The sequence below is a fragment of the Clinocottus analis genome, unplaced genomic scaffold (genome assembly GCF_023055335.1).
Source record: "Clinocottus analis isolate CAN_PGR_092001 unplaced genomic scaffold, fCliAna1.0.p SCAF_30, whole genome shotgun sequence".
Taxonomy (NCBI): domain Eukaryota; kingdom Metazoa; phylum Chordata; class Actinopteri; order Perciformes; family Cottidae; genus Clinocottus; species Clinocottus analis.
In genome coordinates this window covers 751,754-765,940 of record NW_027176043.1, presented here as the reverse complement: position 1 = coordinate 765,940, position 14,187 = coordinate 751,754, and the positions used below count along the sequence as shown (strand labels likewise).

The following is a 14,187-nucleotide window of genomic DNA, read 5'->3' as shown; positions in this document are numbered from 1 at the left end:
GTTGTCTACTTTTATACCCCCCATAAAGGTAGAATGAAACACATCGAGTGTTTGTGTAGTTTCTTATTCTGGCCAGAGTCACCTGTTATCTCCAAAATGTACAGTGTTAGTAGATCAAACCTTCAGATTTCTTTCATCGTTTCATTTTGAAGAAGCTACCTATAAACTTTCCAGTCATAGTGAAACACAATTGGATTGACTTTCTCTGTCATCTGCCTGCACAACCAACAGGGAATTAGAGTTGTTGGCTTTTATAGCGACATATGCAAATGGAAACATAGGATTCCCTCTTTTGGCTGGGATTGATCAACAGCTGAGTTTTCTTAAAGGACAAGTTGGGTCATTTTCATAGCTCTGGTAATCATTTCTGATTAATTGTGGTCACAAACTTAGTGGTGGAGATCACAGCGACAAACTCAAGACGGGTCAAGGAACCTGAGAATTCAGACTGTAAATACATAAGTGTTATCCAGAGAATAAAAATTACATATTTGAAGGTAAATATAAAAGTGAGTGCACCTGAAGTATTGGTAATAAGGGAAGAAATTAAGCTGATATTTACCAAAGTTAGTCTTTGAGAACCTATTATCCTTTAAAAACTGTCTTAAGTGTTCCCACTTTTTGTCAAGTATTACTGATAGAAAATATTGCCTAAACATTAAAAATAGAAAAGAAGAAAAATCTGATTTAAATCAAATTTAGATTAGATTATGTAAAACGTATTTTTCTTCCTCAAACTTTTCCCAGTTGCGGCCGCGACTAGATGGTTAGGATAGATGAGGATTGCTGGTCTTATCAGGGCATTAAAAAAAAAAGAGAAAACTTGCATAACAAAATAGACTTCTACAGGACGCAGTGTGCTCTTTCCTGACAGCTGAATATTGTGCCTTTACCAAGAATATTGATAATTCACAGGGTTTAACTTACTTCTGATGAGTAGAATTCAAAACAAATCATCTTTGACTTTTTTTAGATAAAGAAGAAGAAGAAAGAACCAAAAACAAGAGTGGACTATTTAAGATCTTTTTTGAGGCTGTAAAGTACAGTACCATTATCTAAGTGTAGATTAGAGTAGTAAGACATTCCAGCATTACGATGACAATCTTTTGAATTCAATGCTGAAAAAGAATCTCCTGCAGGCTGGTCTCCATGCTGCCAGCGTTGCTGTTTTTAGACGAAGCAGAGTGGATGGACAAAAGTGAAAGAAAACTTGGCTTTCTTCACAACAAAGGAATCCGAGCAGATGGACACGTTTTCTGTGAACAGACGAGCTAATGGAAGGCCTGAACAAATGGTTTGCCTACAGGCTTGTGGAGGGGGAGGACATGTGCTGGACTCTTATTGTGTAATATTACTGTACAATTTTTCTCTCTATGCTCTATATCTGCCCACAGGTGTAATAGAAAATGGTTGCTTGTGTGCGTCTTTCTGCTTATTTACCGCCAAACATAGGACACTGTGCAGTTATGGGTTTGTCATTGTCCGTGTGAGTGTGTGTGTATGAGTATGAGCATATGGAGTGTGAGAGGGAGAAAACACAAAATACTAATTCTCTATTAACTTACAGAGACTTCATCCGTTTAAATAAAGTTCTCATATATACATATAAGGTGTATTTTTGCTGGCTTAGCAGTTTTAAGTGTTAACTTTTTCAAAAGTACACCACCAGAAAGTAGTCACGATGCAAGGCACGATGCTAGGTATGATATTATCACGGTTTCCTCACAGGTGCCCATACACACATGCAGAAACAGAAATACTGTTTGGTTGAGGAGAGCGGTGGTGCCTGGGCAGAGTGAGGAGCATGATGATGGTCTCGAAGCCAGTTTATAAAAAAGTCTTCTGCCGTCCTTTGAATTTGTCTGGCAATTTAGTCATCTGACCTTACCGACAGAAGTTCCTGAATCGTGTCGACTTTCATTGGCTTCTTTGCGCAAATGACCCTTCGCCATTCCCCTCAGATGTTTGCTTTCTTACGATATGTGCCTGCCCTGCATTGAAAGTACCTGTAGTTGAGGCTACTAGAGGTTAGCATACTATAAGATCATCCTACTATAAGATCATTCCTCGAGGAAAAGAAAAGTTTAACGATAAAAGCTTGGATCTACCCCGCACTGACTCCACCCGTTTTCTATCCAGCAGTACACTGCAGACTTAGGTCGTTGGCTACAGATACAGTAGTTGGGGCAGCCCTAACCGGCCTCAGTGCTCCCGCTTAGCGCCCAGGCCCACAGACATTTCCCTATCTCCGGGTGTCCATGTGGTCCCTGCCAGCCGCTGCAGCATAGACAGAAACCAAGTCATGCTTGTGCGCTTGCGGTGCCCCGAGATTGACTGTTAGATTCTCTTCCTGAATGCATGCTAAAATCATTTACTATATAGAACAGTTTGATGGTTTGTTAGTTACTGATAACAAAGATGCTACATTTCAATCAGTTGTAGAATATATCGGCTTTGCACCAACGTGAGTTCACTGTTGTAATGAACCATTTTGATAGGTTCCTTGTATTTAAAGGAAGTGAGAAAACTAACAAAGGAAGTATGGTTGTTTTAATAAAAAATAAAAGTCCTCACTGAAAGCAACCAAACTACTTGATATATGTAGAACGTTCAAGTGCTCATTTACAAAACTCATTATATTTGAAAAAGATTGCATCTCCATCACATGACATCCTGTAATAATAGGATCAGCGGTCCAAAATGTTTCCATCATTTCAACTGCAGCACCACCTGCAAGACACAAATACATATTGATCTTTAGCATTTTTGTTTGACTGATGAGGTGCAGATATGTACGGCTTGCATAAAATCAGTGACACAAAATGAATATCAGCTAAATTATCTGCAGATGGTTTACAGTTTAGTAAAACTCTGCAAAGGTTTACCCCCGTTTTTATCGCCTGTACTAAACAATGTCTAGTTAGAATTATTGCTGTTCATTCTGATATTAACAGAGTGTTTCTTTTTTAAAAGAAAATGGAAATTCTGAGTTATCCTGTATTTTTCTTAATATTAATCACATCAAAAAACCAAACCCCAAAATATGTACTCAATACTTTCTGACTTTAGTGTGTGGCTTTCTGCTCAGTTCCTACTGAAGACTTCTTAAAGCACCTCAAAAATATAATTTTGGGGGAAAAAAATGGGATTTCCTGAACAGTTTATCTGCTTGTAGCAATAAAAGCTTGAGCAATTATACAAATGAAAATCATACCCTTATTTGAATTCAAAGAAGAGTGTGTGTGTGTGTGTGTGTGTGTGTGTGTGTGTGTGTGTGTGTGTGTGTGTGTGTGTGTGTGTGTGTGTTAATGATTTAATATGAAGTATAGTGTATCCTGCATCTTGCTAAACAGACCACACATCCCAGGCTGCATCCTGTCTGGCTGTGTGCTGGAGCACTGCCGCCACCTAGTGTTGATCTCCATGAAGGTGCAACATGTAGTAGGTGACGGTGTTTCTTTTATTGGGTGATAATACCGTTATGGACATCTACTAGTTAATGTAATCATGTTCAACCTTATTTATTTTGCATAATTCAAACAATAAAATTAAGAAAATAAACAAACATAACAAAGAACTTTGGAGGTTTATTTGAAGCCTCCACTTATATATTACAATTTTACAAAAGCATAAACATAACATTAAATATGCATAAGACAGACAACAAAAGAAATAAAAGTAAAGAAAAATTAAATAAATAATGGAATTATGCCAAGTGTGTGTGTTCATGTGAAAGGAAGCGTGGCTTGTGTTTGTTCATGTTGGATTATGCCTCCGTGGTGTTTCCTAACCAATGGCGATGCTACAAGTCCCCATGATGTATAATAAAACAAATAAAATACCTAATAGAAGACTGAACTCTGCTAGTCAGTAATTATGGAGGATGATGATGTGAAGATTGACGAGTTGAGTAATTGAATTGACTTTGAAGTAGGTCTTGAAATGATCAGGAATATTTCCTAAAGATTATCATAGAGGGATTTTTGGTTCTAAAAAATCAGAGTGGGACCTCACCACGTTTAGTTACACATCAAAGTGTCTCCTGGCGTTGAGTACTACTGTAGTGTTTTAGTGTCTACAAATAAAGCTCTGGGAAGTCTGAGGAATGTCCTCAACTGTGTCACTGTCACTCGCCATCCCATAATGTCTCATGAGTGCAATGTCAAGTAATTGTCCTCCTTATATAAATGCCCGCAATTTTGTATTTAGCACCTTTAACTAACTAAAACTAATGTTTTGTGTGTGTGTGTGTGTGTGTGTGTGTGTGTGTGTGTGTGTGTGTGTGTGTGTGTGTACCTTATTAGCAGCCTCTAGTGAACTGATCAGAGTGTTTAACTCATCTCTGTTCATCTCCATGGTGACAGACTGGAGGGCTCTGTTCTCCCTCACATCCAGACTGAGACTGAGCAGAGGAGTGTGGAGAGATGAGATCTTATCACTGGACAGAGCCAACTGGAGGGAGAGGACAGGAGACAGGAACAAGAAATAGAAAAGGTGACATTAATACAGAGTGCTGCAGGAACCGCCTGTGAAGTGTGGAGAATGTATTCCACAATGAGTCTTCCCAAGGCTGCTGTCATAACACGGTGGATGACGTAAAGGATTTATCCATTCATTCAACTGAATGCTGAATTTATCTCTTTCACCAATCGGTAATGCAGCCTGCACACCTTGTTTAATCGTTTATATGAAATTGAATACCGGACCTATTTTTGTTTGAAAAAGGTAAAATTCTCAAACTGGATGTGGTCATAAGAAATTGACATTAATGTGAATAAATATTGTTCAAAAACGTCTAGGTGACCCACTGATCTTACATCTATTGCTAATCGTCACTGACTTCAAAATATAAGGCCAGTTCAATTAAAGCGTTTATATTTGGAACAAATTAGAAGTAATGACTTAAGCATCCAGTCACCTTAAGTTGCCAGTCAAAGTCCTGCAGAGTGGTCGAAGAGATGGAGTTGGTTCTGTCCAGCAAAGCGTTGCGGATCTCTTCCCGTCTCGCTCTCAACACATTCAGCACTGCTTTAGCATGGCTGCTGCCCACGTCCTCCAACCCTGCCAGCACCTGTCCATGATCAGCACAGAATATTACTGCTACCGGTCCATTTGAAGCAGACATTTTGACATGTGATTAGGCTCGTTCGAGATGAACTGCTTCACGCTTGGAAAGTGGAGAAGAGCAGCAGCACGGAGTGATGAAGACACACTGCAGTCAAGTCGGACAGTTTTCGTCTGCCTTGCATAAATAAACAGGAAGTCAAAGAAACAGTTACTTCCTGTTGAACACGATCTGCTACTTGTAGTTTACAAACCTCTTTTGGATAAATTCATGTGTTTAAAAATATATATTTATGTGGAAATGTGTGTGCATTTTCATTGTATGCGAACCTCTTTTTATGTCTGTAAAACACTTTGTTGCTCATTTTGATGTGTTGTATAATTAAGCTTTATTATTATCATCAATCACACAAGACATGGAACCTTCGTTGCACAACATGAATAGCAACAATCTAGCGTGAAGTATTACAATTACACTGAAAAATGTAAGATTTTCAAGGAAACGTGGTTTTTCTTGTCAAATCTAAGAGCCGATCAGCTCTTTGATCCAGCGACAGCCAGATGTTTCCCAGCATGCATTGGTTCATGCAGTTGGTGGAGAGCAACTATGGCGCCTGGCTCTAAAAACCACGGCCACGTCGATCTCTTGATGTTATCACCAGTGATCAATTCTGCACAGGACTGGCTCATCTCGAACAATCATTTTGCTGTGTAAACACAGGTGTAAATAGCTGTGACATTAACTAGAACTGAACCATAATCCATTGGATCAATTACACCTGAGTTTAGCCTGCTATGATATGCCAAGTGGCTGCTGTGGAAAGGTTCTATGGCCTGCATAGCCACTATCCTTCTTTCCAGCTGCAGGCGTGTTCATCAACAAAGCCCAGGACTATTTTAAACACCCTTGCACCCTTCCTTTCTTATTAAAATACACTTGCACCTTTTATGTTAACATATGTAATTGTTTTAAAGTACTGATACCTGTTTGTTATTTACCATATGTATCTATTTTTGCACTGTTTATTGTTATGCACCTTTCAGAGTAAAATTCCTCATATGTTCAACGTACTTGGCAAATAAACAATTCTGATTTTGAATACAGATAAATGGGACATAACACTGCATTTAAAACCTCAATTCAATAATAAAGTCTAGGCAAAAACCTTACATAACGCAATCATTAAAGGCAACTCTCTTTACTCCAATGGCAACTTCAAACTTTGGTCAAACAGTCCATCATCTCCTGTAGCTCTCTCACCTCTTCATCAGAGCTGTTGTTCCCCACTGCCAGGCGGAAAAGGGCTGACAGAGAGCTGAGCAGCTCCAGCCAGTCCTCCGGGCTCCAGGGGGCGCTGTAGTCCCCTCTGCAAGGAGGCTCCCTCCCACACAGGCCATCCACCACCTTGTGACAGAGCTGCACAGCAGACCATACTGTGAGGATTGGAGTTTGGTATTCGGTAGAGAGGACAAAGCCAGACCCTGGTGGTTTCATTTCATCCATTTTTTTGCAGTTATTATATAAACTTTGTGCAAAAAAAAATATTCTGTACACTGTGGGCTACAAAGTAGACCCCCATCTGTCCTCTGTGTGGCTACATGGCTTTGGCTGTGATGTCAAACTGACAGGCACTGCACACCACTGGACAACATTAAACACGACACAAGTGTACACATACTCATTGGCATTTACCCTTGTGCACCAGCGCTTGTGAAACACTCTGTATTGCATGTTGTGAGTGACCTCAGAGGTCAGGAGGGGACCAATTAGAGCTCAGACTGCAAACACTTCTTAAGTATAGAGATGAATGATTATGAATAACACATTAAAGCAAAATAAGGAATAGGACTATGATGGACCGACACATTAGCGTTCATTAACAGTTAAATTCTATATTTTATCTCATCCTTTAGTGATTTTAGAACAAAATAATTAGCCAAACTCATTTAAACATTTAAAGACATAGTAGGTAACATGTATTTATGAGCATATGTAACGCATAATGAATTTGAATGCATAATTAAAATGAAATCGATGTCAGGCACTGAAAGGCATTCTAATATGTATGAATTGATTGTAGCTAGACATTGACATGTGTCATTATTTTGGTAGCATTTAAAACAGACTTTTTAACAAATGATCGAATGAACCCTCACAGTTAGCTGGAGAGACACAATCAGCAGAGTGTCAGTTTACTGCTGTAAGTAAGACCAGTCTGTAATAGAGCATACATATCCATACAGATACAGTACGTACACTTACACGTACATGCATGTACCTGTGGAGCATAGATGCATGCTATATATATATATATATATATATATATATATATATATATATATATATATATATATATATATATATATATATATATATATATATATTCATGTCCGGAGAGGTAGCACCGCCTGCTCGGTCCCGTTAGGCACTTAGACAAGTACACGAGTAACATTCTTTGTCAACACTACGCTTGGTACTTACTTTTAGACATTCTGTGACAGGCAACCCTTTCAGTAAGACCGCCATGTTTCCGTTTGGTTCCGCCTGCCGATCAGCTGATGTCAGTCACGTGCTAAAAAAATGAGCTGCGTTCAAACCGCTGGGGAAAATGCCCTTCGTCGTCTCCTCCGGCTCTTCGGTATGCGCATAGACCGCTAGTGGACGTGATACTGTGCTACACGTAACATTCGGTATCAGGACCTGGTTCTGTTGGACGTTTCGCAGCCTGTCGATAGCTGCGAGTACTGCACGCGCTGCTTCGTGTCGCAGGCTGGCTCTCTGTGTACAGACCGGGTTGTGACCGCAGGCACAAGACAGACGTGCTTCATTGCTTCCTCTCGGACAGCGCGTGGAAACTAGCAGCAGTGTAAGTGCTGTCTTTCACCTTTACTGCTGTGGACTGGGCGGCTCAGAGGAGAAGTTTGCTCCTCTCTCGTCGCTGTGAGAAAGAAGCGGGTTTTGGGGTAAGAATAAACCCTTTCTTAGGCAACACTCTGCATGAGTCGCACTCTTTCAGGAAGAGTGAATGGAGGTGTTCATTTATGCCAATCATTGTAAACAATAAGCAAAAAGAAAAACACCTCCATTCTCTTTCATTAATCGAGGTGTTCATTTATGTCAGTCATGGTAAACAATAAGCAAAAGGAGAACATTAAAGGCGACCATCAGTTGGTTACCACGTAACCAACTGTTTGAACAACTTTCACTTCAGAGGGTCGGGTGTCTATGCCTAAGGTCAGAAGAGGTCATCTTACACCATACCATTACAGATATCATCATCATCATTGCAAGAACAAGTTAGTTCATACTGGATAACCTCATTTCATCTCCTCCAGCCACCAATCTACTGTCACACGCCCTCATGTCACATCAAGAGAGACAGCTTCTGTTCTGTAAAACATTGCCAATATTGGAGCGTTGTGTGAACACTTTGCCGGTGGCTGAGGGCCGACAGAGCCGGTGGAACCGCTGCAGGCGTGACTTGAAGGTATCAACCTTTCAGACGTGTGCTCGTGATGTTTTCATGTAGTTCATGAAACACTAACATTCATATATCTATGCTTTAGGCCTGTATCCTATTTTTCTTTTTGATATCATGAAAGAAAAAAAGAACTAAATGTGCTGTCGTTTCAGTGTCATTATCTAAGCCGTGTGCTGAAAATCATGGTTGGCACTGCGCAGCTCGGGCATGTCACAGAGCTCTGTGAGAGGCTCCATGTTGGCATTTAAGGAGGGGAACTTCTGACTTCATTGACAAAGACTAACACTCAACATAGTGTTTCTTTTCACTTTGTTGTATCATCCCATTCATGTACTTTACTGCTCCTTGTCCTGTGTCTTTACAATCGGTGCCCAAACTGCTCCTTCCTGGGGATTTCAACTAACAGCCCTTGACTCTTTATTAAACACCTTCATTTTCCTTTACAGTGCCTGCAGATATCTGTAAAGTTTTAATTGAGACCTGTAGAATATTTATTGTTTTTGATGAAATAACTATTTTAAGCTTTGGTCACACTTGATGTGTTCAAGGACTGTCGGAGAGTTTAAAATGAAACGATTGTCTGTTCACTACAGATGAAATGGCTTGCTGTAATGTGAAGGGTCATTGTGAATTATCAGCAGCTCATCGGTTCTAGAGTGATGTTAGTGTTGTGTTATAGTGCACTCACGAGCTTGCAACAGGACATGAGGTGATGGTCCCCCCATTGCAATTGGAAGAGTTAAATGTTGTACATGCATTCCTTTTGTTCTCTTGGTGCGTTCAACATTGTTTACAACATAAACAGTATGTACTGCATACTACTAAATAAAGGATATTTCATTACCAGCAGACTGTTCACGCTGAAGTATCATCAAGCAATATATATTTTCTGCATCATAACTATTAATCACAATGCATTGAGCTTGACCTAACTGTCAGCTCAAGTCTTCCCATTACAACATGACTATCAATCACAACATTATTGGCTCCAACTACTGTTGAATGAAAATTCTTTTAAAAAAAATTCTTTATTTTAAATGTAAATCAACATTACAAGGTTGCAATGGTGACAATCATATGAAAGGTGAAGGATGGATTCAGGGTCTCCGAGCCAAAGGAAAGAAACTAGTATCATCAGCTGATACTTCTCTGTTTTCTTTCCAGAGGGCCGCAAGAGGGAGGGGGAGGGGGGGGGGGGGGGAATCAGGTTCAGGTTGCGGCTGAGCGGGTTTTTAGTCTTGTCACCAATATCACTAATGCTCAGGAGAATTGCTTCCCGCTGCTGTGTCTACGGTGTATTGAGCTTTGGATAAAAGCGTCGGCTAAATTAAATGTAATGTAATAAGATGGGATGCTCTTCTAGGTGATTTTTAATCACCCGCTGTAGAACCCTTTGACACATGAAAGTGTATTTTTAACACTAAGTTGTTTCCTTTCACTAAAAGTGTTAATATCTAACACTCAATGTTATCTTATGATACATAAGTGTATTTTTAACATCAAGATGTGTACTTAGATGAGTTTAAATGTCTTCACCCTAAAGAAATAACAGTGAACTACAACAAATCATTGAATTTGTTTTCTCCATTTATTCAGAAAATAAAATCCAAGCACCATGGCCACAACTTAACTGCATACCATATACAGCGGATAAAATAAGTATTGAACACGTCAGTAAAAATATTTCTGAAGGTGCTCTTGACGTGACATTTTCACCAGACCACGGCGAGCAGGACCCACAAGCAGACTCAAGGCGAGGTAGTTGGTTTCAAAAACCAAAGTTTGCTACCGGCAAATACTCACAGACATCAAGAGACAAACTAAATACATTAGATTAAATACACAGGCGAACAAGGCGCAGGTGGAAACAATGAGGGCGGGGCTTGCACAGGAGGGCGGCACACAAGGAGGGAGGAGTCAAGCTGAGTGAACAAGGAACTACCCAGAAGGTTTGGGCGTGACGGGAAACAACCCAGGTAATTCATACATACAAAGAAAACCAAACATAAGTTTCGAAATTATTATTTAATGTGGTTATCAGGTGCTGGCAGGCCGCGTGGACAGCTTGACAAATAAAACGCTTAATAAAATATGTTTAAACCTAGTTTAAGACTTTTGCTCTTGACTCCCCGATTCTTGGATGCTCATTCTGAAATGAAAAAATATTCCGGACACCGACTTCACCTTTTCTCCACTGTCTCCGTCAGTTGAAGAAGAAATACCGCGAAATAACCGGATGGGTGTGTGCATTGCGATAACTCACCGAAACAAACCCGCCCCCAGAGCTATTTCAACACTGCAAGTGCTTAATTAACACCCCAAACAACACTGATCAACTCAAAATATTTTACACTGAAAAATGAACACTACCGATTTTGCTGTTTGTCTGTCTGCACAACCCATACAGTTTGTAATAGTTGCAGTCAGGAGGCTTTTATTTGCTTGAGGTTGAGTAGTCCAGTAAACTTCCATCTCATACTCAGAAAGTACATCTGGGTATTTCTCACATGTACACAAATTCCACATAATACGCAGTTGGAATACACGGCATACTGAATTTGATGTCATACCACATATGAACAGTACATTTGTATGTTGTGTGATTTATTGACTTTTAACCGAGCCTGTGTAGCTTTTCTTCGTCGCTGGCTTTGTTTTCTGTTGTATTTTGGTCATGTTGTTTGCAACAGTGCTGTCAACTGCTTAGAAAAGATAATAAATTCATTTCAAACAAAGAGAATAATAAAACACCTTGCATCTTGAAACATTTGAGACTTTTGCACAAGTTACTCAGTGAAATTATTGTCAGAAATGTAGTTTGTTGTCCCATTCTGCTACATAAGAAATGAACTAATGCCATGTACATGCTTTATCTGTATGTAATATTAGTGTGTGTGTGTGTGTGTGTGTGTGTGTGTGTGTGTGTTTGCGTAGTTTCAGCTGGGAGGTGTGTTTGCTACGTTCCCCAGCTCTATTCGCTTCTTTTAATCAAATAAACTCACAAAATGTCATGAAAGTAAATGTTCTTCCACATATTCTCCAAACATACAGCCATGCACCTTCTGAATTAAAGTTTCTCTGTCACTGAACATAGGCTGGCTTAATTGCGATGTTTGCTCATCATAAAACATACTTCATTCAAACGTGACAGAAAATAATTAAAACTCAACAATACTGTCCTGGTTAGTCTTTGGTTGACATTGCCAGCACCACCTACTGTAGTTTATTTTGACTCTATCACCGTCCCGCTGCTCCAAATACTCAGCAGAACACCACATGTGGTTTAATCCTCCGCTGAAAGTAATTACGAAAACACTACTACTTTTGTTATTTGAAGGCCAGAAACTGTTGAGTGTTCGGTGTTTTAACACATTGTTGGTGGGGGTCTTTTCTTGGAATTTTAATTTTTAAATACACCTGACTGATCCTTAAATCTTGCCTATAAGAACAAAGTAGAGAAAGAAATGATTTTGAGATGCTCTCTTTGCAGGATGAGGACATTGTGAGAGTCCAGTGTGGAGCACAGAAGAGGGGGGCAGCTCAGCGAGAGGCTCTGCAGATGGAGCGGCTCCACTGGGTGCAACATCGTTGTCGGCAGTTCCTGGCAGAACGCCCTGGAAGAGGCTGGTACTCTTCCCCCGATGGCTTGCCCAGCAAAACCTCCCTAGACACCCACGGCTCTCCAGGGAGGGACCGTGGGAGACGGAGAACTGTGTTTGCTCGCCATGGGACCCCCCAGCAGGAGTCCGCTGCAGTCTTCAAAAGCTACAAGGGCAATGCCATCTGCACTACCAAGTACAACTTGTTGACTTTCATCCCCATGAACCTGTTCCAGCAGTTCCACAGGTCAGATTTGTACCTGAACAGGGTCTGTATCGCAAAAGCAAGATCAGTGCATCAACAAGCAATCTGCAGCAGAGAAACCATTCTTTTGATTCAAAACTACATTCTGACGGTGTGCATATTTTGTCATTTGGATTAATCAGCCTGTCGTGCCTATTCAACCATGAGGTGCTACTTAGCTGCTCACTTGAGTGTTTGTTCTGACGTGTTTAATTCAAGACAATGTCCAGTGGTTGAGTCCCATCGTGTTTATTCTGACTAGAAACCCCAAATAATAACCTCATCGGCAGAATTTAGTTACTGGTACTCAAATCATAAAATAAACTATAAACAATGTTCTTTCTTTGTTGCAGCACTGTCAAAAAACTGTTTGCTTTTCTCACAATGAGCAACACCTGGCCCATAGCAGCCATAGCCATAGCAGTCGGCCTTGCGCCCCCAGTGGTGGGAGGTCCAACATACCAAAAACATGCAAAATCACTTTTATTATAAAATGTTACACGGCTATGTAGTGTTCTTCACACGGCTCATTTAGTCTCTACAGACTTAGAATCAGCCTTTATGAACTAGTAAGTGTGAACACATACAAGTCATTCGACTCAGATATGTTTTGGCTCACATTGTATAATTGCACAGAAATAGACATATGACTAAAACCAGGGACAACCAGCTGAACATGGTTAACGTAAACATCTGAAAACGTAAACAAAAATCTACTATAAAACTTTGACTCCTGTGTACAGAAATGTGTGTGCGTGTATGTACATGTTTACATATGTGTGTATATAACAATGGAAATGATGGTAGCACTTGGTTGTACATCCACAGCATCGTTTTTTTTTTTTTTGTAGTTTCTAAACTAACTTACTTCCTTTTTTTTGTAGGGCTGCCAACCTCTACTTCCTGTTCCTGGTGTTACTTAACTGGGTGCCTGTTGTTGAAGCCTTTCAAAAGGAAATTACCATGATTCCTCTGCTGGTGGTCCTCACCGTTATTGCCATCAAAGATGCCCTGGAAGACTACAGACGCTACTTGTTTGACAGGAATGTCAACAACAACGTGGTGCAAGTGTTCTGTGGGTGAGTGAACCTCTATCTGCCTTTTAGATGATAAGAAATGTTCACCTCTGGGCAATTGTTTATCAAGCGGCACTTCCAAGAGCCAGATCGGTCTGTTCCAATTGGGCATGCACACACAAAAACCATGCCCACAACACGCATAATTTGATTAATTAAAACATGTACATTTAATTGCAGAGAATCTTGAAAATTAATGGAACGCCATATCCTTTCGTGTTTCCATGATGATTGTCGCTTTTTAGAGGTAAAAAGCATGAAGCACTATTGTCAAGATTATCAATTTTGGAGGGACTAAAGTTAACGTAGCAGTCCTCTGTTATACTGAGTCATGAGATTCAATTCGATGTGGATGGAGTCACTCAATTAAATGTAATATGCCAGAACAAAGTTGAGGGGTGTGTTGGAGTGGGTTTCTGTCCACTCACAATTAGATAAATGCAGTATTGAAAACTCAGATAGAAATGCCAAAACACAGATACAGTAACGCAACTCTAACCAGGTGGGAGATGGAAATTGGTAACCACAGTGTTGAGTGTTAACGTCCAGTTTTTTTACGCTCACCATCCAACTTAACCTCACTTTCCATTTAGCAGACCCATTTTTGTAGTGGAAACCTCACCCTAACAGGTGTGTGTGTTGGTACTTCAGAATGTGCAGTATTATTGCATCAACAGGAAGATTTATCAAACCATACATTTTTCACAACTGGGGATATCAAT

The 14,187-nt window shown here is 40.1% G+C and overlaps 2 protein-coding genes across 3 annotated transcripts in view; one reads left to right on the top strand and one right to left on the bottom strand.

Moving 5' to 3' along the window:
* Positions 1-2,535: 2,535 nt before the first annotated feature.
* Positions 2,536-7,724, bottom strand: commd8 (COMM domain containing 8). Its single transcript, XM_068595494.1, has 5 exons — positions 7,547-7,724; positions 6,326-6,481; positions 4,919-5,071; positions 4,297-4,452; positions 2,536-2,730 (listed from the first exon to the last, which is right to left on the bottom strand). The coding sequence occupies exons 1-5, from the start codon at positions 7,589-7,591 to the stop codon at positions 2,710-2,712; spliced, it is 531 nt and encodes a 176-aa protein (XP_068451595.1). The 5' UTR covers positions 7,592-7,724; the 3' UTR covers positions 2,536-2,709.
* Positions 7,725-7,973: 249 nt separating this feature from the next.
* Positions 7,974-14,187, top strand: part of atp10d (ATPase phospholipid transporting 10D) — a 32,759-nt gene continuing 26,545 nt past the window's right edge. The window contains exons 1-3 of one of the 2 annotated variants that reach the window (XM_068595490.1): positions 7,974-8,028; positions 12,037-12,392; positions 13,274-13,468. In XM_068595490.1, the coding sequence (XP_068451591.1) occupies positions 12,106-12,392; positions 13,274-13,468 (482 nt within the window). In that variant the 5' untranslated portion in view covers positions 7,974-8,028; positions 12,037-12,105. Of the gene's footprint in view, positions 8,029-8,492; positions 8,553-12,036; positions 12,393-13,273; positions 13,469-14,187 lie in introns of those variants that run through there. The other variant, XM_068595491.1, reaches the window with a different exon arrangement.